The sequence below is a fragment of the Coregonus lavaretus genome (genome assembly GCF_964263955.1).
Source record: "Coregonus lavaretus genome assembly, chromosome: 12".
NCBI lineage: Eukaryota > Metazoa > Chordata > Actinopteri > Salmoniformes > Salmonidae > Coregonus > Coregonus lavaretus.
The window spans coordinates 33,545,134-33,570,907 of record NC_139999.1 but is presented as its reverse complement, the minus strand read 5'-3'; the positions used below and the strand labels follow the sequence as shown (position 1 = coordinate 33,570,907).

At 41.5% G+C, this 25,774-nt stretch overlaps 1 protein-coding gene and 1 long non-coding RNA gene across 3 annotated transcripts; one reads left to right on the top strand and one right to left on the bottom strand.

The window, feature by feature from the left end:
- Positions 1 to 13,834: 13,834 nt before the first annotated feature.
- Positions 13,835 to 15,328, bottom strand: LOC311137981. Of its 2 annotated transcripts, none has more exons than XR_014614000.1 (3): positions 15,142 to 15,328; positions 14,538 to 14,704; positions 13,835 to 14,361 (listed from the first exon to the last, which is right to left on the bottom strand). It is a non-coding gene; the product is annotated as an uncharacterized lncRNA (long non-coding RNA). The 2 variants fall into 2 exon arrangements; XR_014614001.1 differs by having other exon boundaries at positions 14,616 to 14,704.
- Positions 15,329 to 16,855: 1,527 nt separating this feature from the next.
- On the top strand, positions 16,856 to 25,406 carry LOC311137824 (isotocin receptor-like; the record flags this gene model as incomplete). The annotated part of the gene is made up of 2 exons (XM_084172422.1): positions 16,856 to 17,777; positions 25,153 to 25,406. 2 exons carry the CDS (start codon positions 16,856 to 16,858, stop codon positions 25,404 to 25,406), a joined length of 1,176 nt encoding a protein of 391 aa, XP_084028548.1.
- Positions 25,407 to 25,774: the final 368 nt, after the last annotated feature.

Here is a 25,774-nt window from a genome sequence, read left to right as displayed (position 1 = left end):
TTCTCAATCTTTTCACATTGGGAGCCAATTTGTTTTCAGCACTTTTATTTCCATGACTGATCAAAACTCGTTCTCATGGCTTTCTGATCCCTCTGCAACAGACATATGGTGCGCAATAAAATCACAGTATCGAATCGCAATACGTATAGAATCATGAGACTCGCAATGCTGATGCATATATCTTATCGTGAGGTTCCTGGCAATTCCCAGCCCAAGTTCATTTTTAAGAGTTTGACGAACGGGTCCGTGAACGCGATTCCAGATATATTTACCTCTGAATAAACTGCCTTTATTACACCATATCCACATCCAGTAAACTTGTGATTATCAACACTAACCTCATCGTTGTGGCGGCGGACAGCTAGCCTGTATCCCTCGTCATCCAGTTGAGTGAGTGGCAATGTCTTTTTCCGTTCGTACCAATTTTTGGAAAATCCTCGGGTGTAGGACTTTCCGCCTTTAGTAGAAACCTGTTGAATTATTAAATTTGGTCTGGGAGGTCCTAATTGTTTCGTTGCCAATTTATCTTCATTTGTTCGCCGACAAAAAGGAACTTCTTTCAAACAATCCACTCTTTTCTCAGTTACGTTCATGGTTACGTAACGTATGACGAAAGCGCGTAAGTGCAAGCCCACAGACACCCATTGAGATTGTATTGAAGGCTCTGAAATTTGAAAAAAATAGATTTTACATGGGAGTCTATGACAGAAATTCTGGGCGATTTTCAATCTGACTGAAATCGCCCCAAAAGGGGGTGGAGCCATTTGAAGCACGACTTTAGCCTGATTCGACATTTAGTGGCAGTGTGGCACTGTGGCAGATCAGACGTATAGATTACAACACTGATAACTACTGTTGCCGTGATATAATTGATTAGAAAAAAAATCCCTTCCTTTTCCCGTTTGGCAGTGCGTCGCCCATATCGCCCTATTGAACAGGCCGTCCCTGGCAGCAGGCTATGCATTACAATGTGTATTATTATATTCTCTCACCTATAAAGTGTGAATGGAGTGAGAAAGTCAAACTAGCCTGACAAATGTCTGTAGGCTGACCAACAAACTGAACAAAAGAGTAGGATGGGTTTTAACCCTCACCCAGTTTCTTAAAGGTCCAATGCAGCCGTTTTTCTTAATATCAAATAATTTCTGGGTTACAAAGAAATACCTTACTCTGATTGTTTTCAATTAAAATGGTCAAAAATAAACAGAAATAGCTTCTTAGCAAAGAGCATGTCCTCAAGCAATAATTTTGCTAGGACTGTGGTCTGAGTTGGAATTACAACTAGCTGTTATTGGCAGAGAGGTTTGGAACTCTCTTTCTTATTGGTGATGTCACCAGGCAGGCCAAAACAGTCTGAAATGTCAGCCGGTCTTTCAAACAGCTCTTACACTAAAAGGGCATTATCATCATTTTCACAATTTCATTGTATTAATCCAACATCATAGTGTGGAAATGTATATAAAACACAGGAAAATCTAATTTTGACTGCACTGGGCCTTTAATGGACCAAATGGGCTCTCCCTGCCCTGCCAAACTAATAAGCTACATTTCATGAGCTAAGAGGATTATGTTATGTTTCAAGTAAATGAGATTTACCAGACATTGATTTCATGCTCTTTGGTGCTGAGATGGGGATGAGTGGGGCAAAAGTTCACTCCTGTAATTCCCACCCTTTGCCCAACAATAACATAATTAAACTCTTATGACCTCTGACACATGAGGAGGTTGGGAGCTAAGGTACTTTCTTAAAGGGCAATTCTTACCACTTTTCAACTTAATTTTCATTATCTCCAGCACAAAGATTGCTGTACACCAGCGGAACCCATCCAACTTGAAGGAGCTGGAGCAGTTTTGCCTTGAAGAATAGGCAAAAATCCCAGTGGCTAGATGTGCCCTTGCTTATAGAGACATACCCCAAGAGACTTGCAGCTGTAATTGGGGGTGAATAGTTATGCACGCTCAAGTTTTCAGTTTTTTTGTCTTATTTCTTGTTTGTTTCACAATCAAAAATATTTTGCATCTTCGAAGTGGTAGGCATGTTGTGTAAATCAAATAATACAAACCCCCCCAAAATCAATTTTAATTCCAGGTTGTAAGGCAACAAAATAGGAAAAATGCCAAGGGGGGTGAATACTTTCGCAAGCCACTGTATTTCCCACTCAAAATTAACATGACTGGTGTTGTTTTACAGACCATGAGCTTCCTTGTGGTATGTTACCTCACTATGACATTGTGACTGATAGCAGAGGTGGTCTGACATAAACTACATCTGAAATGAGAGCCAGAAGCTCAACCCCGGCCCAGCAAAGATCAGAGCCTTGTAAGCCGTTTCGCTGTTGTGAAATATGAGAGCCCCAGCTAACCCCCCCCAGTCCACACACACTCCTAACCCCACACCACAGCCAATAGGGAATAGCCAACAGCCAACCGATGACCGAGATCAGCTACCAGCTGTATCGGAAGTAATGGTCAGGGTAAACACAATACTTCTGGGAGGGATGATTAATCTCCCATACACACACACACACACTTCTTCGTTGGTCTGTTTAGTCTGATAACCTCGGAGTCCAATAACCCGTTTCTTATCATCCTCTCTACAATACCTGAGAGGTGATGGAGAGCAATAAGATGGCAGGAGAGCAGCTGGGATGGACGATACCTTTGAATCCTAACTAAGAGCCAAAATAATAACAGGATAAAGCAGTCCTACCTTGGTTACATGGACACTACAGCATCACATAGGTCCCCATCTCAGTTCAGTTCAGTTGAGGTGAGAGCAAGGACATCAGTCAGCCAATTGGGAATCTGTAAATTAGTCAGAAAAATATAAACATAATTCAGTAATCCTAACTTATTTTTGTTTTCCCACATATATGAACAACACATAGCAATTACTGACTGGGCTATTTTCATAACCATTCATTTCAATTTAAGAAAACTTGATTTCCTATCATTAAAACTGAGTGAAAGTGAATTTCATTTCTCTCTGCTGCCTGTCAGTTTGCTGTGAGTGTGACATTGACAACCCAGTGGTGGTGAGTCAGGGAGGGAGCTGCCAGAGCAATGTAGGGCTGTAATGCTGGCTAATGGACAGAGAGTGGGCCTGAGAGGGCTGGGGAGACCGGCAACTCCTGGCTGAGCCAAGGGCACTGTGGTCCTGATGGGGAGTGGCAGACTGGACACCCTTCTAAAGTCACAGGATACCGATTCGATGGATTCTAACTTTTGAGCCAACGCTGGTCCATTCCAGGAAAAAATAGATTTGACATAAAAGTTCAGAGAGTATACAGCTCTCTAACGGACACAATTAATTTAATTCATTCATTTAAATGTAGAATCTCATAGTGGCAATGGGAAATAATTCAATTGAGGGATTATTTTAGAAGCAGACAAATAGAGCTGCGTGTGGTTGTCAATAAAGACAAACAACATTGACCTGCCAGGTGATAGCGTGTTCCCTGGCTAATGTTGATCCTAGACAGGTAGAGGACCAGTTGCTGAGACAAGTGCGGTTAATCGACTGGATATCAGCAGTGCAGAAACAGGATCAGTCATCAGCTGTAACCTGGTTTCCACAGGACGGCTGGTTGACTTTGTAGTTATAACTAGACAATAACATTTCCCTCTCATGCAGATCCATATTGTCTGGACAATAAAACAGGATGTTTAAACAAGTGCTAGGAACAGGGGCTGAATCATGGGTGCTTTCATTTCATCTCTATAGGTCCTAGACCTAAACATGAGTGGTGTTTGGTTAATGGTGAGATTTAGGACAGAAGATGAGACCTTTATTGCAGGGGTCTGTTTAGGCTCAGTTCTAGCCTTTTTACACTATAGGTACAAAGGATGCATTTTCAATCTCAAATTTCTTCTTAAGAATAAAAGTATACTTATTTCTTTAAGGGGCAATCTGGAGTTGCTGCATCCACTTTTGGACTTGAGTGATTGATATGTACCCATTCATTCTTGAAGAATATAACTTTTAAATGCCTCATGGGCTTAGTTCAACTGTCGTACCACATCAGAACCCAAAATGTAAGCTTATTTTTTCAAAACAAAGTAAATGTAAACAAACAATGTACAGTTGAAGTCGGAAGTTTACATACACTTAGGTTGGAGTCATTAAAACTAGTTTTTCAACCACTCCACACATTTCTTGTTAACAAACTATAGTTTTGGCAAGTTAGTTAGTACATCTACTTTGTGCATGACACAAGTAATTTTTCCAACAATTGTTTAAAGACAGATTATTTCACTTATAATTCAGTGTATCCCAATTCCAGTGGGTCAGAAGTTTACATACACACTAAGTTGACTGTGCCTTTAAACAGCTTGGAAAATTCCAGAAAATGATGTCATGGCTTTAGAAGCTTCTGATAGGCTAATTGACATCATTTGAGTCAATTGGAGGTGTACCTGTGGATGTATTTCAAGGCCTACCTTCAAACTCAGTGCCTCTTTGCTTGACATCATGGGAAAATCAAAAGAAATCAGCCAAGACCTCAGAAAAAAATTGTAGACCTCCACAAGTCTGGTTCATCCTTGGGAGCCATTTCCAAACGCCTGAATGTACCACGTTCATCTGTACAAACAATAGTACGCAAGTATAAACACCATGGGACCACGCAGCCGTCATACCGCTCAGGAAGGAGACGTGTTCTGTCTCCTAGAGATGAACGTACTTTGGTGCGAAAAGTGCAAATCAATCCCAGAACAACAGCAAAAGGACCTTGTGAAGATGCTGGAGGAAACAGGTACAAAAGTATCTATATCCACAGTAAAACGAGACCTATATTGACATAACCTGAAAGGCCGCTCAGCAAGGAGAAGCCACTGCTCCAAAACCGCCATAAAAAAGCCAGACTACGGTTTGCAACTGCAAATGGGGACAAAGATCGTACTTTTTAGAGAAATGTCCTCTGGTCTGATGAAACAAAAATAGTGGCCATAATGACCATTGTTATGTTTGGAGGAAAAAGGGAGTTTAAATGTTTTTGGCTAAGGTGTATGTAAACTTCCGACATCAACTGTATAGCGTAAAAACATGGTTACAACTATAATGTTGATATCATGGGATGGTCAGTACTTGCATCCATAGCTCTGTATGAATTTGAGAGTGGTTACATTACTGTCACGGTTTCGGCCGAGGCGGCTCCTTCTCCTCGTTCGGGCAGGCTTCGGCGGTCGTCGTCTCCGGAGTACTAGCTGCCACCGTTCGATGTTTCATGTTTGATTGGTTTTGCCTGTTTGTTACACCTGTTCATTGTTAAGTGTTCATTAGGCACCCTATTTAGTTCTCTTGTGTTTGGTCAGGTGTTGTGTGTAATTGTTCTATGTCACGTGTAGATGTTGGTCCGCTGTTCTATGCTCTCTGTATTTCGTTTTGTGTGAGAGAGTCCTGCACGTTGTGCGTATGTACTTTGGACTGTTCCAGTGTACGCTTGTTTCGCCTGGGGCCTGTTGCCGTGTTGGCTTGTACTGTCGGACTTCACTAAAGACATTTGTTTTTTGAATCTCTGTGTCCTGCGTGTGATTCCACGTTCCCTCTACACTCAACCCTGACAATTACTCAAGCCTCTGTCACGATTCTCTAAAGCAGAACACAGAAGCAGACCAGGACAAGGTGAGTTGAATGAAGGTGAGTATTTATTTAAAGACTTAAATGTGGAAGCAGGAGAATCCAGGTGACGGAGCTGGCAGTGGAGGTGAGTTGGTGGGAGTGAATGGGAAGATCCAATGATGTCTCTGAAACCACAGACGACCAGGCAGCGGTGGAGTGAATGTTCCGGGAGAGTAACTGTAGACAGAGTAAACGAAGGTGAGTTCACAGCAAGCAAAAAGTACAGAACAGCAAAACGAACTCTTAGTAATCTGAGGCTGATACGCAGGCACAACATACTGTTCATGGCTAATGATCCGGCAGGGAATGGATGTCAGGTCAGAGAGGTGATGATCAGAACCAGGTGTGCAGATAGCTGATGAGATGCAGGTGCAGGTAATGGAGAGATCTCCCGCCATGCTTCGTCGCCCGGCAACCAGACAGGGTGCGTTCAAGAAACTCAGGAAAAAACAACTCCAGGACAAAAAACAGTCAACTCAGACAGAAACCGACTCAGGAAGCGGGATTCATGACAGCCTCATCCCTCAGCTTTTTACTGAAACAGTGGTGGGGACAGGTTTTGTTATTTTTTCAACTGCAGATTGCCCCTTTAAGTATAATATGTCAAAGTCAGTAAAATACATATAAAGAAGCTGCACCACTGCATGTAACACCGTTTGGATGTCACATGTCCCACTAACCCACCCTTGACACTTGTAATTTACAGCTCTTTGAGGCCTGGGTGCGATACGTCCCGGACTGGTGTGACCGTGAGAGGCATTACTTCACTTCACTTGTTAACCCGCTCCTAAATCAGTGGGCTGGCAGACCTCTGACACACACAGCCTTCATCAGAGAATCAACTGATACCAGCCCTTACTTTGAGCTAAATAGGCTAGTTGGTTTGTGCCCAAGGCCAAATGCATGTACCTGCATAAATAATTGGGGAGACGGAAGGTGTCCCAGTGTGGTTCAAAGGGTAGAATCACAGCACACTCCCTGTTAGAGAGCGTAACTACTGGCCATGTGCCTCATAGTACCCTGCTGCATCCACTAGAACAGAGAGGGGGATGAGAAGAGAAGGGTCTGGGCCTCGGGGTGTGCTTATGCAACCAGTGATCCTTTTGTCTGTGATTTGTCACATTCTTCGTAAACAACAGTGAAATGCTTACTTACGGGTCGTTTTCAACAATGCAGAGTTAAAGATAAAAAATTAAATAATAATTGAAATAGTGAGATGAGGAATAAATACACAGTGAATAATTAATAACAACAACGAGTAAAAAGTAATATAGCTATATACAGGGAGTACCAAGTCGATGTGCAGGCGTACGAGGTAATTGAGGTAGCTATTCGGAAAGTATTCAAACCCCTTCACTTTTGCAACATTTTGTTACGTTACAGCCTTATTCTAAAATGTATTAAATTGTATTTTTTCCCTCATCAATCTACACACAATACCCCATAATGCCAAAGCAAAAATAGGTTTGTAGAAATCTTTTGCACATGTATTAAATATAAAAGACGTAAATATCACATTTACATAAGTATTCAGACACTTTACTCAGTACTTTGTTGAAGCACCTTTGGCAGCGATTACAGCCTTGAGTCTTCTTGGGTATGACACTACAAGCTTGGCACACCTGTATTTAGGGAATTTGTCACATTCTTCTCTGCAGATCCACTCAAGCTCTGTCAGGTTGGATGGGGAGCGTCGCTGCACAGCTATTTTCAGGTCTCTCCAGAGATGTTCGATCGGGTTCAAGTCTGGGCTCTGGCTGTGTCACTCAAGGACATTCAGAGACTTGTCCCGAAGCCACTCCTGCGTTGTCTTGGCTGTGTGCTTAGGGTCGTTGTCCTGTTGGAAGATGAAACTTCGCCTCAGTCTGAGGTCCTGAGCGCTCTGGAGCAGGTTTCAATCAAGGCTCTTTGCTCCGTTCATCTTTCCCTCGATCCTGACTAGTCTCCCAGTCCCTGCCGCTGAAAAACATCCCCACATCATGATGCTGCCACCACCATGCTTCACCGTAGGGATGGCATTGGCCAGGTGATGAGCGGTGCCTGGTTTCCTCCAGACGTGACGCTTCGCATTCAGGCCAAAGAATTTAATCTTGGTTTCATCAGACCAGATAATCTTGTTTCTCATGGTCTGAGAGTCCTTTAGGTGCCTTTTGGCAAACTCCAAGCGGGCTGTCATGTGCCTTTTACTGAGGAGTGGCTTCCGTCTGGCCACCCTACATAAAGGCCTGATTGGTGGAGTGCTGCAGAGAGGGTTGTACTTCTGGAAGGTTCTCCCATCTCCACAGAGGAACTCTGGAGCTCTGTCAGAGTGACCATCGGGTTCTTGGTCACCTCCCTGATCAAGGCCCTTCTCCTCCGATTGCTCAGTTTGGGCGGGCGGCCAGCTCTAGGAAGAGTTTTGGTGGTTCCAAACTTCTTCCATTTAAGAATGATGGAGGCCACTGTGTTCTTGGGGACCTTCAATGCTGCCAAAATATTTTGTTACCCTTCCCCAGATCTGTTCCTCGACACAATCCTGTCTCAGAGCTCTAAGGACATTTCCTTCGACTGGTTTTTGCTCTGACATGCACTGTCACCTGTGGGACCTTATATAGACAGGTATGTGCCTTTCCAAATCATGTCCAATCAATTGAATTTACCACAGGTGGACTCTTGAATTTACAACAGGGGGACTGCAATCAAGTTGTAGACACATCTCAAGGATGATCAATGGAAACAGGATGCACCTGAGCTCAATTTCGAGTCTCATGGCAAAGGGTCTGAATACTTATGTAAATAAGGTATTTCCGTTTTTTCTGTTTAATACATTTGCAAAAACCTGTTTTCGCTTTGTCATTATGGGGTATTGATGAGGGGGAAAATGAATTTAATCCATTTTAGAATAAGGCTGTAACGTAACAAAATATGGAAAAAATGAATGGGTCTGAATACTTTCCGAATGCGCTGTACATATAGTCTATAGGTACATATACCACCATCCTCATCATCAGGGCTATAGGATACTTAGCTCCTTAGTGGGTTTCTGTGTCAGTGGGAATTCCACAGCCCCTGGAATCTGTGGGAGAATGGAGAAGGTACTGGGATGAGAATCAGCTTTGGATGGGTTAGGGGGATGTGGGCTACAGTTGATGTTGGAAGTGATTTACAGTGCCTTCAGAAAGTATTCACACCCCTTGAGTGGGATTAAAATGGATTCAATTGTAATTGTTTTAAAATACTTTAATGTCAAAGTGGAAGAAAAATGCTAATTTTTTATTAATGGAAAATAAAACACTAATATATCTTGATAAGATAAGTATTCAACCCCCTGAGTTAATACATGTTAGAATCACCTTTGGCAGCAATTATAGCTGTGACTCTTTCTGGGTAAGTCTCTAAGAGCTTTGCACATCTGGATTGTACAATATTTGCACATTATTCTTTTAAAAATTCTTCAAGCTGGTTGTTGATCATTGCTAGATAGACATTTCCTAGTCTTGCCATAGTTTTTCAAGCACATTTAAGTCAAAACTGTAACTAGACACTCAGGAACGTTCAATATCATCTTGGTAAGCAACTCCAGTGTATATTTGGCCTTGTGTTTTAGGTAATTGTCCTGTTGAAAGGTGAATTTGTCTCTCAGTGTCTGTTGAAAAGCAGACTGAAACAAGTTTTCCTCTGGGATTTTGCCTGTGCTTAGCTCTATTCCGTTTCTTTTTATCCTAAAAACTCCCTAGTCCTTGCCAATGACAAGCATACCTATAACATGATGCAGCCATCAACATGCTTGAAAATATGAAGAGTGGGACTCAGTGGTGTGTTGTGTTGGATTTGCCGCAAACCATGTTTTTTTTACCCATCTACCAATAGGTGCCCTTCTTTGCGAACCATTGGAAAACCTCCCTGGTCTTTGTGGTTTAATCTGTGCTTGAAATTCACTGCTCGACTGAGGGACCTTACAGATATTTGTATGTGTGGGTACAGAGGTGTGGTAGTCATTTAAAAATAGCGTTAAACACTATTATTGCACAGAGTGAGTCCATGCAACTTATTATGTGACTTGTTAAGCACATTTTTAATCCTGAACTTTAGGCTTGCCTTAACAAAAGGTTTGATTACTTATTGACACATTTCAGCTTTTCATTTTTGATTAATTTGTAAACATTTCGAAAAACATAATTCCACTTTGACATTATAGGGTATTGTATCTAGATCAGTGATACAAAATCTAAATGTAATACATTTTAAATTCAGGCTGTAACACAACAAAATGTGAAAAAAGTGAAGGGGTGTGAATACTTTCTGAAGGCACTGTATGTCACATAGTCGAGTGTTCTTGAAGTCGACCTTGTGACACCTGGAGACTCAATGAGGATTCTAATGTGGGGTGTGAGGTGGGGAGAGCCAAGTAGGGAGTTTAGTACCACCATACTATTATTACTATAATAAACATGTTTACATTTACATTTTTGTCATTTAGCAGACGCTCTTATCCAGAGCGACTTACAGGAGCAATTAGGGTTAAGTGCCATGCTCAAAGACACATTGACAGATTTTTCACCTAGGTGGCTCTGGGATTCGAATGAGCAACCTTTCGGTTACTGGTCCAATATTCTTAACCGGTAGGCTAAGAATCTTAAAAAATGTGAGCTATATGGAGTTAATGAAAACAAATTATGTGTCAGGGGGTGGAAAACGTCATTACTTTCCCCCTCAGTACCCTTCAAATTAGTAAGAAGAGCACATTCTTCTTATGGCCCTGTTCGCTATGGCCAACAGGCTATCCTTTGGTCTACTCTAAATGCAATCTGCATGAACGTTTCCCTATTATCATGGACAAAAGAACTTCAGGAATGATAACTAATTAATCTAACATTAACTACACAATGGAAGCTTACAGCTTAAAACTCCACTCCATTCCATTCCACTACCTTTGATCAGGAAACATTTTTGTTTTAAGAGTAAAATTAAATGGGTGAACTACAAAGGGGATCTCCTAATTTTGTTCTGTTCTACAATCTACGCCATTAAATTGCCTAATTAGGAAAACAAGCCCTTGAACCTTTGCCATGTTTCAAACTGATGTGAGTGACATAAAATGCAGCAACAATGACGAAACTAATGGCGAGTAACGTGAGCGTGCAGGGCTGACTGACATGCAGTTGGAAGGAGAGGTCATGTTTTAACATTAGGCCAAGACAAGTCAGTCCACATAGTCCTCTCGCCTGAAACTGGCTGCACATTATCTCACACTTGTTCCTCAATAATCTTCCAGCACACCAATCCTTCTTAGCTTTTCTTTGGTTTATTTTTGGGAACTTGTTGTCTTTCAGAATTCAGATGTCAGTCCTCCAGTCCAGGGGACTTGGATGCAGACTTCCCATTCCATTGAGTGGCTGACCCTTCGTGGGGGACCGTTGGGCGGCGCGAGCTTGGCGTGGGAGACAGTGAAAAAGTTCAGCGGTTCCCAACTTTATGCAAATTACCAGCGCCGACCGCTGGGCGATTACCAATCATATCGAGTGGTTCCCATGACGAATTAGACGTTAAGCGACCCAAAGCTGGAGACTTTCTTCAGCAAAAATGGCTGACAAAAATACTAGGATTACATTTTAGTCATTTAGCAGATGCTCTTATCCAGAGCAACTTACAGTTAGTGAATGCATACATTTTCATACTGGCCCCCCGTGGGAAACGAACCCACAACCCTGGCGTTGCAAGCGCAATGCTCTACCAACTGAGCTACAGGGGACTAAACAGGATGGAAGCAAATGTAAGAAATTATAACATCAGAACGAATCATGCAAAAAATGTACGGTTGAGAGGAATACGTTAGTTAATGTAGAGACAAGCGATTATGCATTTTTTTTGTCATTAATTTATTTAACGAAAATCTCTATTTAGCAAGCTAGCTGACTAGCTAACATTAGCCAGCTAGCTAGCTAGCTAGCTTTATGGGTGTTGAGTATGAAATTGTAATTCGTGTTGTTTAATGTTTTAGGGAGTCCTGAGAAAACCAGCAAACCAGGCTGTCATCTTGTGAAACAGTGGATGTAAAGACTCTAGCTAGCTTAAGCATTTACTGCAAATGTAATGTACCATTTTGTAAGCTTACCTTGCTGATATTTGCCATGCAATGCAGCTGAAGTAACGTAGCTAGCTAACTATTTTCTTGCTTATTGTATAGTGGAGGATAACAATTCCCATATGCCTATGGATGTGTAGCTAGCTATGTAGCCGATCTGTGTATGGATCCTTAAACGTTTGGTATAAATATTAGTTCAGAACCTAGCTATGAACCTCAGCTATCATAGCTGGTTGTATCGACTTCAAAACAGTTTGAACGGCATTAATGAAGCCTATGGATTGAGTAGAATATAATATAACTTTGTGCCAAGGATGCAAGTTGTATATACACGTAGTTATTACCAAGCATGAGTTTCCCACATTGTAGCCTGTACATTGAATATATTCACTTATCATGTACTCTACCATGGCACATTTATTAGTCATATCCAATACCAGTTGTATCAAACTCCAGTCTTTGAATGATACGGTGTCTGCCTGTATGTATTCCAATTATACACTTCAACAGTGTTTACCAATCCTGGTCCAGGGACATCAATGGTTACACATTGTAACTATGCAATTTTGATGATTTTTTATTCATATATACAGAAACTGAATTTTAAAAAACAGTACACTACACTTCCTATGCATCGTGTAAATACTCTAAAACCGGTTCATCTCAGTATCTAATTTCCTTCATCAGCACTGATCTGAGGACACAGGATAGGTGTAGTATTTCATCAAAAGAGAGACTTAATTTCAACCAGTAGAGAATGTGAAATGCTTAATTGAAAGAAGTTCATTATCCAAGTGTTATGAATACATAATACAGCACATGCATTATACATATTATAATTGTAATATTATAAATACAAGTTCAATCTGTACTTCAATGCACATCTGGTGTGCATTATAAAAACAGAGGAAGAAAGAAGAGTTGGGGAGAGAGGTGTGAGAAAGAGTGTAAAAGACAAAGGGGTAAGAACAGAGGAGCAGGGAAGACAGCATATGTTTAATGAATTACAGTGCTACCCTAATATACTACTCTACTCTAGTTGTGTCTCCTAACCAGCCTTGGGCCCCCAGTTGGCCCGAAGGTTATCTTAAGAGCGGGTGAGGTGGTGATGACGGGACTGGGGGTTGGCTTCCTATCTCAAATCAAAACATACCTGTAGATGAGATGGATAGCATGATTTTTTAATTTTATTTAACTAGGCAAGTCAGTAAAAAACAAATTCTTATTTACAATGACGGCCAACCCCGGACGACGCTGGGCCAATTGTGCGCCGCCCTATGGGACTCCCAATCACGTCCGGATTGTGATACAGCCTGGAATCGAACCAGGGTCTATAGTGACGCCTCTAGCACTGAGATGCAGTGCCTTAGACCGCAGTGCCTTGTGTTTTTTTATTCCAACACTGTCAGTCATCATAATCATCAGGAGGTGAAATGCAAAACTGACCTTGGATCATTAACTCTGGGACTACTACATCTCTATCTGTATTTCAATATAAAGCATCTCTTTAATAATACTTCCTGTTGACCCAACCAAGTAACCTCTCACCTAAGATCATGCTGTGCCCTCTATGTAGCCAGTTCAGATGCGGGAGGGGTTCACCGACACAGCTGATAAAAGCTAGAGGATTTAGGGAGAAGGGGGAGAGGGATGAAGTGAAGGAGAGACTTCATTATTGAGAAAATATGGTAGTTAAAGAGACAGTGTTCAACAGGAACCTGTGTGTGTGGCCTCACCTGGTGTCCACACTAAGTGGCTGCAGAGTACTTTATACTGGAAAACATGCACAGACACACGAAGACAAACAATATAGCATAGTTATATAAATATAAATAATGAAGTGTCTTAATATTCTCCATGGTTGGCATCCTCTTGCCTATTCTTTGAAGGTGGAAGGAGCCACAGTTATACACCTGAGCCTGCTTACTGCACAAAAATCCATCAATCAGATTGATACACAAGTGTGTAGGTGTGGGTTATAGGGTGTCTAATTGTTCAATTTTTTTTCAATATGGGTGACTCTTAACCCTCCCGTTGTCCTAGGGTCAAAATGACCCGCCACTGTGTTGAACCAACTTTATTTAATTTTTATATTTTTGGGATCATTTGTGAGAAGGGGGCAGTGAGACTTTAAAGAAAGTATAGAAGCCTGAAAGAGCCTGTTTTGTTTTTGTACAGACATCACCCTTACCTAAACAGCACCCTCACCTGAGAAGTAGAAATCAAAGGGAGAGAAACTGGGAATTGAATAACTGCAGTTGACATAGCTAAGTAAAGGGAAGAATACTCTTATAGCAATGTGGATGGCTTTTAAAAGAGCCTTTGGTTGTGCATAGTGTAGTCTATGGTGTTGCCAGAGAACAGCACCCTCTTCGAAGAAGTAGGAGATGAAGATCTCCCGCACACGGATTGCCTCCCGTGCTGCGTTGTTGGCACCCAATCCTTGAAACATCCTGCAGAGTAGCAGACCTCTCCTCTGGCACACGGCGGCGAGCTAAAGATCCCCTCCTGCTCCTCATGTCCATCCTCGTGAAGTTATGCAGGACACAAGTAGCCTTCACACATGCCTGAATTTCCCCAGGAGGCAGTCCCAGATGGCCCTGGTCACCCAACCGTGCAGTGCCCTACACGGTTACTGTAGGCAATCGTTTTGAAGGAATCTTCAGTTGCAAGGTATCTGTAGGAATATGGAAGATAATGTCATTAGACTTTTACATCACCAGGTCATTGTGGATTACTAAAGTGTAATAACTCTTATAACAAATCATGATAACATTGGATAGATAGCATGTGTAGCATGTGACAACAGCAGGATCATATCAAGGATAGCATCACAAATGAATACATAAATACCACTTGAAGCTTGATGATGAGTTGCTCATTTAAATCAGCTGTGTACAGTAGTGCTAAGGCAAAAACAAAAATGTGCACCCCTTTGAGACCCCAGGACCAGGACTGAGAACCACTGCTCTTCATTGGGACCTCTTCATCTGCAGACAGGCTTTCACAGCTCTCTGTATCTGCGGACAGAAAACATCACAAGAACAGACTTCATTATACTCAAATTAGACAGCACTGAATATGATGTTACTATTATCTCTGTCCTCACTTCTAAGGACTGGAACTACACAAAAGTACCTGCCCTATCTAGAATAGCCTACTCTCTCACTTTGACAGTTGGGGCTGCTATCCTTTCACCCTCCTCCATGGATGTTAGCTAGCTACCCACAAATGCATTTGTAGTTTGTTTTTTACAATGATAAATACATCAAGGTAGCTAGCTAATATGAAGTTAGGTAGCTGGTGATATTTAATTCACTTAGCTAGCTATACAGTATGTAAAGTTGGCCAGATAGCTAGCTAGCTACTTTGGCAGCTCATTTGAGTTAGCCTGCACTGTAGCTAGTTAGCTAATAATACATCATTTTGTTTACATTTTCGAAATGTATTTACTTACTTGAATCGGTTCTCCCAGCCATGTGGACGATTGGAAACAGGGCAGCAAAGTTTGTCACCTGTGTAGAAATTCATGAAATGGAGAATGGATTAAACTATTTACCCATTTAATAACCAGACCTACATACAAACTTGCTATGCTGAATTATTGACGCACAATCGAACGTGCTGTTATATGCTGCCAGCACACCCACAAGCGAGCCACTCTGGGCGGCCGGAGCCGCACGCACCAGTTTATTGCGTACTAAGATACACATACTCTGAGATAGTGTTGTGCAGTTCATCACAGGCAAATAAAATAGGTTTCTCTGCCGAAAGGCTTTTTAAAACATGTCACTGCACAGTAGCAGTCAATGAGACAAATATGGCATTGCAAGGTTAAACATTTGTAACAATATAACTTGCCAACATTATGTTAATGATTCACATTGGCTACCTTGAGCAGCAGGCTGCCGAGGAAAGGTAACATTGTAGTGTTTCAGAGGCATTGATGGAATGGAATGAAATGTTGCACTAGCCTAGCCTTCTTGTTGTAGCCGAATCAACTAATGCTGTCAACTAGTTAAAGCTAGTGTCCTTATATTTAGATACCTATATAGTGTACATTTACTTGTGAAAATTTCATTATGATTCCTTTATGCCTATCGTTGACTAGGGTAGCCTAAATGATGATGACGCTTCATTTAAAAAAAACAGAACACTATCCATATAAAATGTTTTAATTTTAGATGCAGGGAATTGTTAGCCATTAGGCCGTCATCTATTAGAGTGCGCACATGGACACCTAGTGGAAATAATGTGTAAATCAATTTCTCATGCATAATCTTGGCCAGGGATATACAAGTCGTATAAATATCATGATGCCGGCCAATCCGATCCCTACTAGTGAGGGAGGCTGGATGCTTCACTTTCAGGTCTCACTGCGTTTATGAATTAAAAAACAACTGGAGTTCCAGTATTCAATTTACAAGACGGTAAAGCAGATGCACATGTAAGTAGGCCTACATTTACATTAGGAAAACCCATCATAATATGCTATTACTTGTAGGCTATGTTAAAATATAATTTAGATGTCTGGAGAATATTTTTTGTGTGAATTAGGTGAGCATCTTCTATCAATAGTTTCTTGAATTATATGTTGTGGTTCTGTTAATTTTTAATTTAAAGGGGCAATCTGCAGTTCAAACAATAAAAAGAATCAGAAAAAATCTAGTTTTAACCATGTTTTGAGACTATACAATGTGTGTTTACAATTACATTTTTACAAACAATGGAGTAAAATAAGCTTATATTTTGGGTTTTGATGGAGTATGAGGCATTTACTGTAGGAGGTATATTCTTCTAGAATCAATGGTTAGGCCTATATATAATTAATTTAAAAGTTAAAATAATGGATGCATCAATCGCAGATTCCCCCTTTAATTCCGTATTATATAATTGAATTGTTTTGAATTCAAACAAGGCGTTAATGTGTTTCCTCTATTTCCGCTCACCAGTGTCTGATCCTATTTGGCTATGAATAAGAAATAAGGCTTCAACGCAAAATTGGGATTCCGTTTTCCCATCGTGCGTAAATGGTAACAACACAGCTCCACACTCGGATGCTTTGTCTTGACACCTGTAAAACAACCCTCCAATGTAGGGTGGCTGAACATTGCTGCTATTGCATGATTTTTAGCGTCGCAGTAGGACTGACAGAGGATACGGTCAACACAATGGAAAGTAGTATACTAAATGAGCAGGACTTTTGGCCATTTAACGAATCATTGGGGAACTCAACCCTTGGCAACGGGACCACCGGGGGAAACCAGACGAACCCCCTGAAACGGAATGAAGAGGTGGCTAAAGTGGAGGTGACTGTGCTCGCTCTGGTCCTGCTCCTGGCGCTGGCGGGGAACCTGTGCGTCCTGGTGGCCATTCACACCACCAAGCACACCCAGTCCCGAATGTACTACTTCATGAAACACCTCAGCATTGCGGATCTGGTTGTGGCTATATTTCAGGTCTTGCCACAACTTATCTGGGACATTACTTTCCGTTTCTATGGACCCGATATGCTGTGCAGGTTGGTGAAATACTTCCAGATCGTCGGGATGTTCGCATCTACCTATATGCTTGTTTTGATGTCTGTAGACAGGTGCTTGGCGATTTGTCAGCCGCTTCGGTCTCTGCACAAGAGAAAGGACCGTTTCTACGTGATTATCTCCTGGGTCCTCAGCCTAGTGTTCAGCAGCCCACAGATGTACATTTTTTCCCTGAAGGACGTTGGCGCCGGAGTGTATGATTGTTGGGGTGACTTCGTGGAGCCCTGGGGTGCCAAAGCGTATATAACTTGGATTAGCCTTACCATCTACATCATACCAGTGGCTATCCTGAGCCTATGCTATGGACTTATAAGCTTTAAGATATGGCAAAACTTTAGAATGAAAACCAAGAGGGACCAGTGCATAAGCCTCACTCCGAAGACTTCGAAAGGTCATGCGCTCGCCCGGGTGAGCAGTGTAAAGCTGATCTCCAAAGCGAAGATAACTACTGTTAAAATGACATTTGTCATAGTTCTGGCGTATATCGTTTGCTGGACTCCTTTCTTCACGGTGCAGATGTGGACGGCTTGGGATCCAACGGCGCCCCGGGAAGGTAAGTTCAAACTCCACCTTGAAAATAACCAGGAAAATTATTTCTGCAGTTTGAGATTCTGTGCGTAATATGAAATACTTTAACCAGGCGGCTTCGCAATTATAGACTGTTGCCATTAAAATGTCCATCTTGAAATTAAATGTCCATGGTTAATTTAAAACGCTCGGAACGTATACTGCCTCGGGGCTTATAATGCGGTGTGCGTAATATTAGGTTCATGCGATATTCGGTATTGTTTTAATATCCGACTCTACTCCTCCAGTATACGTAAATTATGACCAGAGCCATGTATTTATCTAAATACATGTCTCTGATTTTCACCAAATAGCCTAGATGGTAATACAAATATACTTCAACAGCCTTTGCCATTGACAGTCAATTTAAATTCGCACAGGTTGGACACTGCACTTTTACGCATTACATTTTGGCCAACCCGAGGAACATCAGAGGATGTATGCCATTGTAAAGGAAAATTAGACGCATCATATAGAGTAATAGCCTACCCACAGGCAGTGGATGAAGTCAGCAGCCCTTCATAGGCTATGGTGTGCCTCCAGCCAACAAAGATACCATGATGCAAATGAAGCTCTGCCCACCTATAGAATGTTATGGTGACTTGTGGAGATACGGGTGGAACGATCCGAACAAATATGTATGGAATAATGTTAAATTGGCCCAAAAATATTATCTCCTTATATTCGTTTCATATAGGTCTATATAGTGCATAAGCCGTCAAAATATCCTTAATTTGAGAAAAGTGGGCTGAATATTACAATGGTTGTCCAGAATTGTTACATACTTTTTATGAAAACTAAAAACACCACCTCCACCTCCATTTGATTCACTTGCCATAACGAACAACAACAACACTTAGAGGGTCATCTACTTACAATACCCCTCCTCTGAAGCGAAGCAAAGTAGGCCTAGGCTACCTACGCAAATGTCCATGCAACTCAAAGTAACTTAAGTCACTGGAAGCAGTTTTTCCGGACTGTAACCTCCATGGTTTGTGCACACCTCTGCATGGATGTTTTTCTGAGGTCCAACCATCTGAGCCTTCCTGCAGCCTACACGCATAACCATTAATCAGATTACCTGGGAGGCACGTCGGAGCGCATGAGTGACATGTAATATTGGGGCCACGCGTGTCATCTCCTCAGTCCAGGACACAGGGGAGCACGTGCTTCAATGGAGAAGACAGCCCACCAGAGCAATTCATTTCTTAATGACCGGCCTTAACGCCACACCCAATGTTATTAATTAAATTGAGCAGATCTGAGTTGGTTTTCATCCAATAGGCTACGCTACCTCTGTTGTTGCAGTTTTGTATTTAATTTTTGTTTACATTCCTTTCCAACCAAATTGGCCTTTAATGACTGGCCTGAAGGCAAACACATTTACACTGTTGTTTTCATAAACCTCCTCAAGTCTAGACTATGCAAGTATGAGAATATGGGGATTTTTATCATACAAAGATAGTCTGTTCAATGGTGGTTCAGTGACTGACCAATGCTCCTGGGATGAGTAATATCAGTGTTTAGCTCTGTGGGCTTTATGGTATGGCCTATTCACATTAGGCTTATACTGGCATGGACTAGAGGGGGATTGGGCAAAATGTGCTAAACCAAATACAGTAGATGGCCTATTGGTTGGGGTTGCCATGTTGTTTATGTTCTATCCTTTGAAGAAGTATAATATATTATTGAAGCTGTAAACAGCTAAAGGAGTGTGGTAAATCAAAGTGAGACCATCCATACATTGGAAAGACATCAGAGTTACAGCACAGCACTCTGTATTCAACGCATCTGTTCTGTGCTGTTCCCTCCTGATCCCCACAGCAGCTCCAGCACAAATTAGTTATATTTCCCAACATCTCAAGACAAACACCAGTCATTAGATTCCCCAAACAATTGTGCATTACAAGTGTATGGAAAAGTATAGAAAATAATATTCTCAGCCAAAGTCCTCATGAAGCTTGCAGGATGATCCAAGATGAGTAAGTATACTGTAGGCTTTGTCCCTGTAAGCCTTTAGGGGTGTGGCAGGTTCAAGCAGGCAGGCTGTTGTTCCCTGGTAGAGAATAGTGTTTATTTACACAGCTTTTCTTATCATCCTTGAACAGAAACACACAGCCTGTGATCTCCCAAAGACAACCTCTTGGGAGTGCAGCATCCACTGGAGACGTTTTAACCCTTCTGAGGACAACACACAATCAGTGGATTTGACTAGTTAAACAGCTTTTTACTGAAATTAATGATTGCGTTATTATACAATATTAGGCATTACCTCTGATAGCAGATACACAGTGCAAATAACATGGTGCAAATAATTTATTTTCACTATACAATTGGACATTTCTGAATGTATTGGCTTTAGAATTGACAAATTCTGTTATAAACCATTTGAAAGCAGCCATTCTGGAAGAGAGCCAGGTTCACAGGTTGAGTAGTGGAACATCTTAGGTATAGGCCAATGGTTGTCTGATCGAGGCATTTCTACACTTGAGCAGAAGTGGTCCTGCTATAAGCGCCCACATGTGAGTGTTTGCAAATAGGCTGTGTATCACCTGGCTGCATTTGGCCCTGGAGAGATAAAGTATCCATTAGCTAGCAGCACTACGGCCAGCAGAGTGAGCCCAAACAGCCATACAGACTAAAGGGCTATTACTGAGGAGGCCATTACTAACACATGCAGCACTTTGCTAATGTTTGATAAGGAGCCCATCACACTGCCTATGACCTCCATCGTGGCATATAATGATGCCAGCATTACACCTATTCACTTTCAGATAATGACCTATCAAGACTAACTTGTTTATACTCTTATGATGATGATATTATGATTTAGGCCTATGCCATTACACTTCTAGAATTACAGAGCTGATTACTTGACCTACCCCTTGATAGAACTAAGATGGAGTCTAGATAACTTTGATAACCTGTAGCTTCCTTTTCCTGCCACAGAGAAGCAAAACTGCTATAAATAGAAAACATCAGTTAGTACAGAATGGTTGTCAGTGGTTGTTTTCCTCCTGGAGAACCATTATCCATTAGCTCCCCAGAGATGGGCTCAAATAAGAAGATACTTTTCTATCACTCTCACAATAAATCAAACTGCAAATTCTCTGTTTCCTGCTTTCCCTGAAAAGGGGTGAACTCAGCAGAAACAGTTTGCCCAAACAGCAACCCACAGCAATATCCTTCATTGAAGCGCCATGTGGACTTGCGCTTCCTCCCTCTTGCTACACAACAGTCCCATAGCTCATATTTAAGGGATTTAGGATTTGAATACACACTCATACTAATTATACAAACACACACTAGAGCGCACACATGGAAAATAATTATCACACACACAAACGTTTGTTTTAATTTCCTTGTGGGGACAATAGATTCCCATTCAAAATTATATATTTTCCCTTAACCTAACCCTTACCTTAAATGTCCCCACTTGTTCGATATTTTCCCTGTTTTACTATCCTTGTGAGGACTTCTGGTCCCCACAAGGATAGTAAAACAAACACACACACACACAAACATTAACCCTATCTTGAGCTTGTTCCTGTTGGTTTCAACACTATAGTTTAATTTGTTTTGACTGGCAACATAATGAAGAAGACTGGATAAACCGTAAACATTGTGTGGCCAAGACAAGGTCTGCTGCCTATATTGTCTCAATATTGTTTATCAGATTCTGATCTGCAGCAGCATTCAGCGGCCCATCTATGAACTGTGTCTATGCCCTTGTCCATACCTGAGTGTACAGCCTCCATTCTCCCTACGCTGACTCACCCTCTGCTCTGTGTGATGCTGACTGGCACTGACTCTATTGATTGGCTGTCTACCCAGTCCCCATGGACTCCTTTTGTCCATGGCCACTGTCTGTTCTTCTCTGCATTTTACAGCAGATTTATTAAACAGATGCCAAGCCTCATTGTTGTAACAGTCATTTGAAAAGTACAGCGTTATACATAATGTTAGATGCGTCTTTTATTAAAACAGGGAAGTCCTTTTCAGTTGTGTCGACTCAAACAACAAACATGTGATCAGAGACTAAATATAGAGCTTCCATTGAAATAGTATGGAGCATCTGATAGCCAGGTCAGTGGTTGGCTGAGAGCCAAAATAAAAAATGAGAAAAGCAAGGCCCCTCTCTTGTACGGTCTTGTTTAGGAATTCTACTGCTTAGCTTCTCTGGCATAGTAAATCCTCTGAAATACAGTGTTGATATTAAACTCAGATGATCGTGCCAGTCAGGTTGTGGTCATTAGTCAGTACAGAACCTGATAGTTGAGCAGATTTACCAATGAGGGGAATAATTTTCTGCACATTTCAGCAAATTTGCGGGTTTGTGTGATTTATCGTCTCCTGTGAACGACACCATGAGCTAATCTACCAATGGTTATTTTCATAATAATTCCTTCCTTCAAATCACATCTTGGCCCCTTTCTCACCCACACGCCCACCTTTTACAAAGCCATAAGAATGTTTAATAGTCATGATATGTGATCCTGCTGTGCTGTGTGAAGACATTTAGCATATATATTGAATGCACAGGAGCCTACACAGAACATTCATTTACATTTTGACTTACGTTTAATGGAACCATTATTTACTGGTAAATAATATCCAAACAAGGAAGCTCTGCATGGCTCTGCCTAACGGAGTTAGATCAAAGAAGCTTTGTGTCAGTGTTAGTCTGTGTATGTCTGTTTGACTGCTGCTTAGTACCCCTCTTTAGATCTCACTAACCACCTGACATGCCTCAGTGAAAAGATGAATGATCCAATGCCAAGCTGCATTAATTCATATTCCTCCCTCCCTCACAAGAGCAAGGTTATGAATATTACAGAGGAAACTTATTGAGTTATTCATTCATCTATCATACTGCCTTGTGTTCCTTTGAGATTGAAGTCGTGTAACTTTGTGGCTGAAAGTTATAAAGCAATGGAATTACAGTGTAACTACTTTATAGCTGCAGGACATCAAGACTTGTCATATGGTGGAGTTTACTTTGATCTATATTACGTTTTCATTTTAGTTATCTAGTAGATCAATTCCACTTTACCTTTGCATCACTGCAATTTCTTACCACACATTCATTCGAGTTAGGAAACTGTGTAGGCCCTAGGCCTGTCCCCGGTCCAGACTAAACATGTGTCCTCCCTGCTCTGACACTGTAAAAGACAGACAATAGAATGATTTACAGTGTTCACATCGGGACACTTGTGTGCCCATAACTCACAGCCTTAATGACTGACAAATCAATTAGCTCCTAATTACTTGGCGGTGCTGCCGTGCCCTTCCGCCGATTGTTCCCAGGGATTTAGATTTGAGCAACCTTCATATCAGAGCTGGATGGCCAGCCATTAAAGACGATGCGAGAGAGACAAAGGGAGAGAGATTAGCAATCAGAAGAGGTTAATTAAATACAGGACATGGGCCCATTCCATTAATCTCAAACTCAGTTACTATATGTCAATTGGCCGGTGGACATACAGATGTAGGATCTTAATTTGCAATGCAGAAAATGTAAACGTGTAGTGTGTTTGAGGTTTAAAAAGGCTTATTAAGTTTGTAATTTCCATTTTGAAATTTCAGACTTGATTTTCCCATATGAAAAATTTATCAACCCCTACAAAAATGTCCATTAATTATAATCCACATTTCCTGTTGCTGCAGGATTATTTTCCTGCTGTAGCAAATTGGCTCAAATTAAGATCCTACATCTGTAGCATAAATGTCACCCCACGCAACACTGCAGGCCACTCTGCAAGATGTATCACCGCTGTCTGTCTCCCCCAGTAGCTCTATCTCTCATTTTATTCAATTTACACTGTGAATGCATTCTGGGTGTGTCTATTGTGTTGGTGTGTGTGTGTATATGTGTGTTTGTGTTTGTGTTAAGAACAATCCAATCAGGGATGTCATTAATGAGTAGTAGAGATAGAGGGGGGGAGAGAGAGAGTGAGAGAGAGATAATTAGGATGAAAGTGGTTTCCTCATGTTGGTCCTCAGAAGATCCAGAGGATAAGAACATAATGAGACAGACTGGCATTTCACAACAACCATGTTTATACGACTTTAAGGTGAAATGTAGATTATTACAACATGTGAATGAGATCAATAGAAATCATACTATTCAATCAGATGTCATCTTTAAAAATGACCTTTATATCTTCAAACAAATGAAGGGTACATTACTCTACACTTTTGAAGTTTACCAATAAACTACCAGAATTTTGGTAACTTTCAAGGATTTTATGTGGTCCTTTTGGGTACTTTAGATTATCACAGGTGTCTGTAATTATCTCTGGCCCTCTGTGTGGCCTCATCACATGTAAAATATATAACATAATCAAATAAATTGATTTTGTAAAATAAAAAATAGAATGACAAAGCTGTAAAACAATATCCTAAATACAGTGCATTCAGAAAGTATTCAGACCCGTTTACTTTTTCCACATTTTGTTACGTTACAGCCTTCTTCTGAAATGGATTAAATAAATACAAATCCTCATCAATCTACACACAATACCCCATAATGACAAAGCAAAAACAGGTTTTTAGAAATGTTGCAAATATATTAAAAATAAAAAACAGAAATACCAAAACAACAAACTGAGCGCTCCCTCGTTCAGCAGGATTTCTGTTTACCTCTAGTGTATTTTCCAGCGGCTGCACTGCGATTTTCTGATAAAATCCCCCCCAGAGAGCGTGTGTCAGCTGTTGGCAGCCAAGCTCTGACTGTGTGTAGTTCTCTGTGTCTGTGGAACGGAAGACAGATGGTCAGTAGTTGTGGGGTTAGCAGTTGTGAAGGGTAAGGGAATACCTAGTCAGTTGTACAACTGAATGCATTCAACTGAAATGTGTCTTCTGCAGTTAACCCTCTGAATCAGAGAGGTGCGGTGGGCTGCCTTAATCGACATGATCGGCGCAGTAGTTGTTGGTTAACTGCCTTGCTCAAGGGCAGAACGGCAGACCTGTCGTTAATGGCCCAACGCTCTTAACCGCTAGGCTACCTGCTACTAGCTTAAATGTGTAGGAGTAGCTGTCCAAATTAGAAGAAGAAGAAGAAGAAGAAGAAGAAGAAGAAGAAGAAGAAGAAGAAGAAGAAGAAGATTTAGAATGGGACGTTTGCTTTGCAAGTCCCATTAATTACCAAAGTTACCATAGATTGCCATAGATTACCAGTTAATTAACAAAATGACTGAAGATTTTGGGTAACTTTGGTAAATTACTGGTAGCTTTGTAACCCTAACTACAAAACACTAGAACACACTTATAGCACCAGTTGTCAATTTGCAATCATGTGTGATTGAAGTATCAGTAGAAATGTAATTTGTGTGTTTGTCTTGTTTGTCTTGTTTCTCTAGCCATGCCCTTCATCATCTCCATGCTGCTGGCCAGTCTGAACAGCTGCTGTAACCCATGGATCTACATGTGCTTCGCAGGCCACCTGTTCTCAGACCTGAGGCAGAACTTCCTGTGCTGCTCGGCCCGCTACCTCAAGTCCTCCCAATGCCACTGCGAACGTGACCACGACTCCAGCCGCAAGAGTAACTCCTCCACCTACGTCATCAAGAGCACCAGCAGTCAGAGGAGCATCACACAGACCTCCACCACATGAGATGCACTCCCTCCAATGGTACCCTCTCCCCCCCCAAAACCCAGACTTGTCCTTCCCCTACTCTTGTCCCGCTCCGGGGGAGACCCACCTAATACTATTGCACTGCTTTTTTTTTGTCTCAGACTCGGTTGGTCAAGAATATAATTAACGATTGATTGTTGTACAGATGGAGATTTATTTGGGGACATTTTGTTGAATGTCTCCGCTCACAGGCAAATGTCCTGTCGCAGATCAGAGTGAGTCATCCATTGATTGTGTTTTCAGACTGATGGATTTACGTGTTTGGTCTGGGGAGGAGGACAGGAGGTGGTGAATGGAAAATGAAGGACTGAGTGTCTGTCACTCCCAACCAAGGAAAGGAGAGAGCT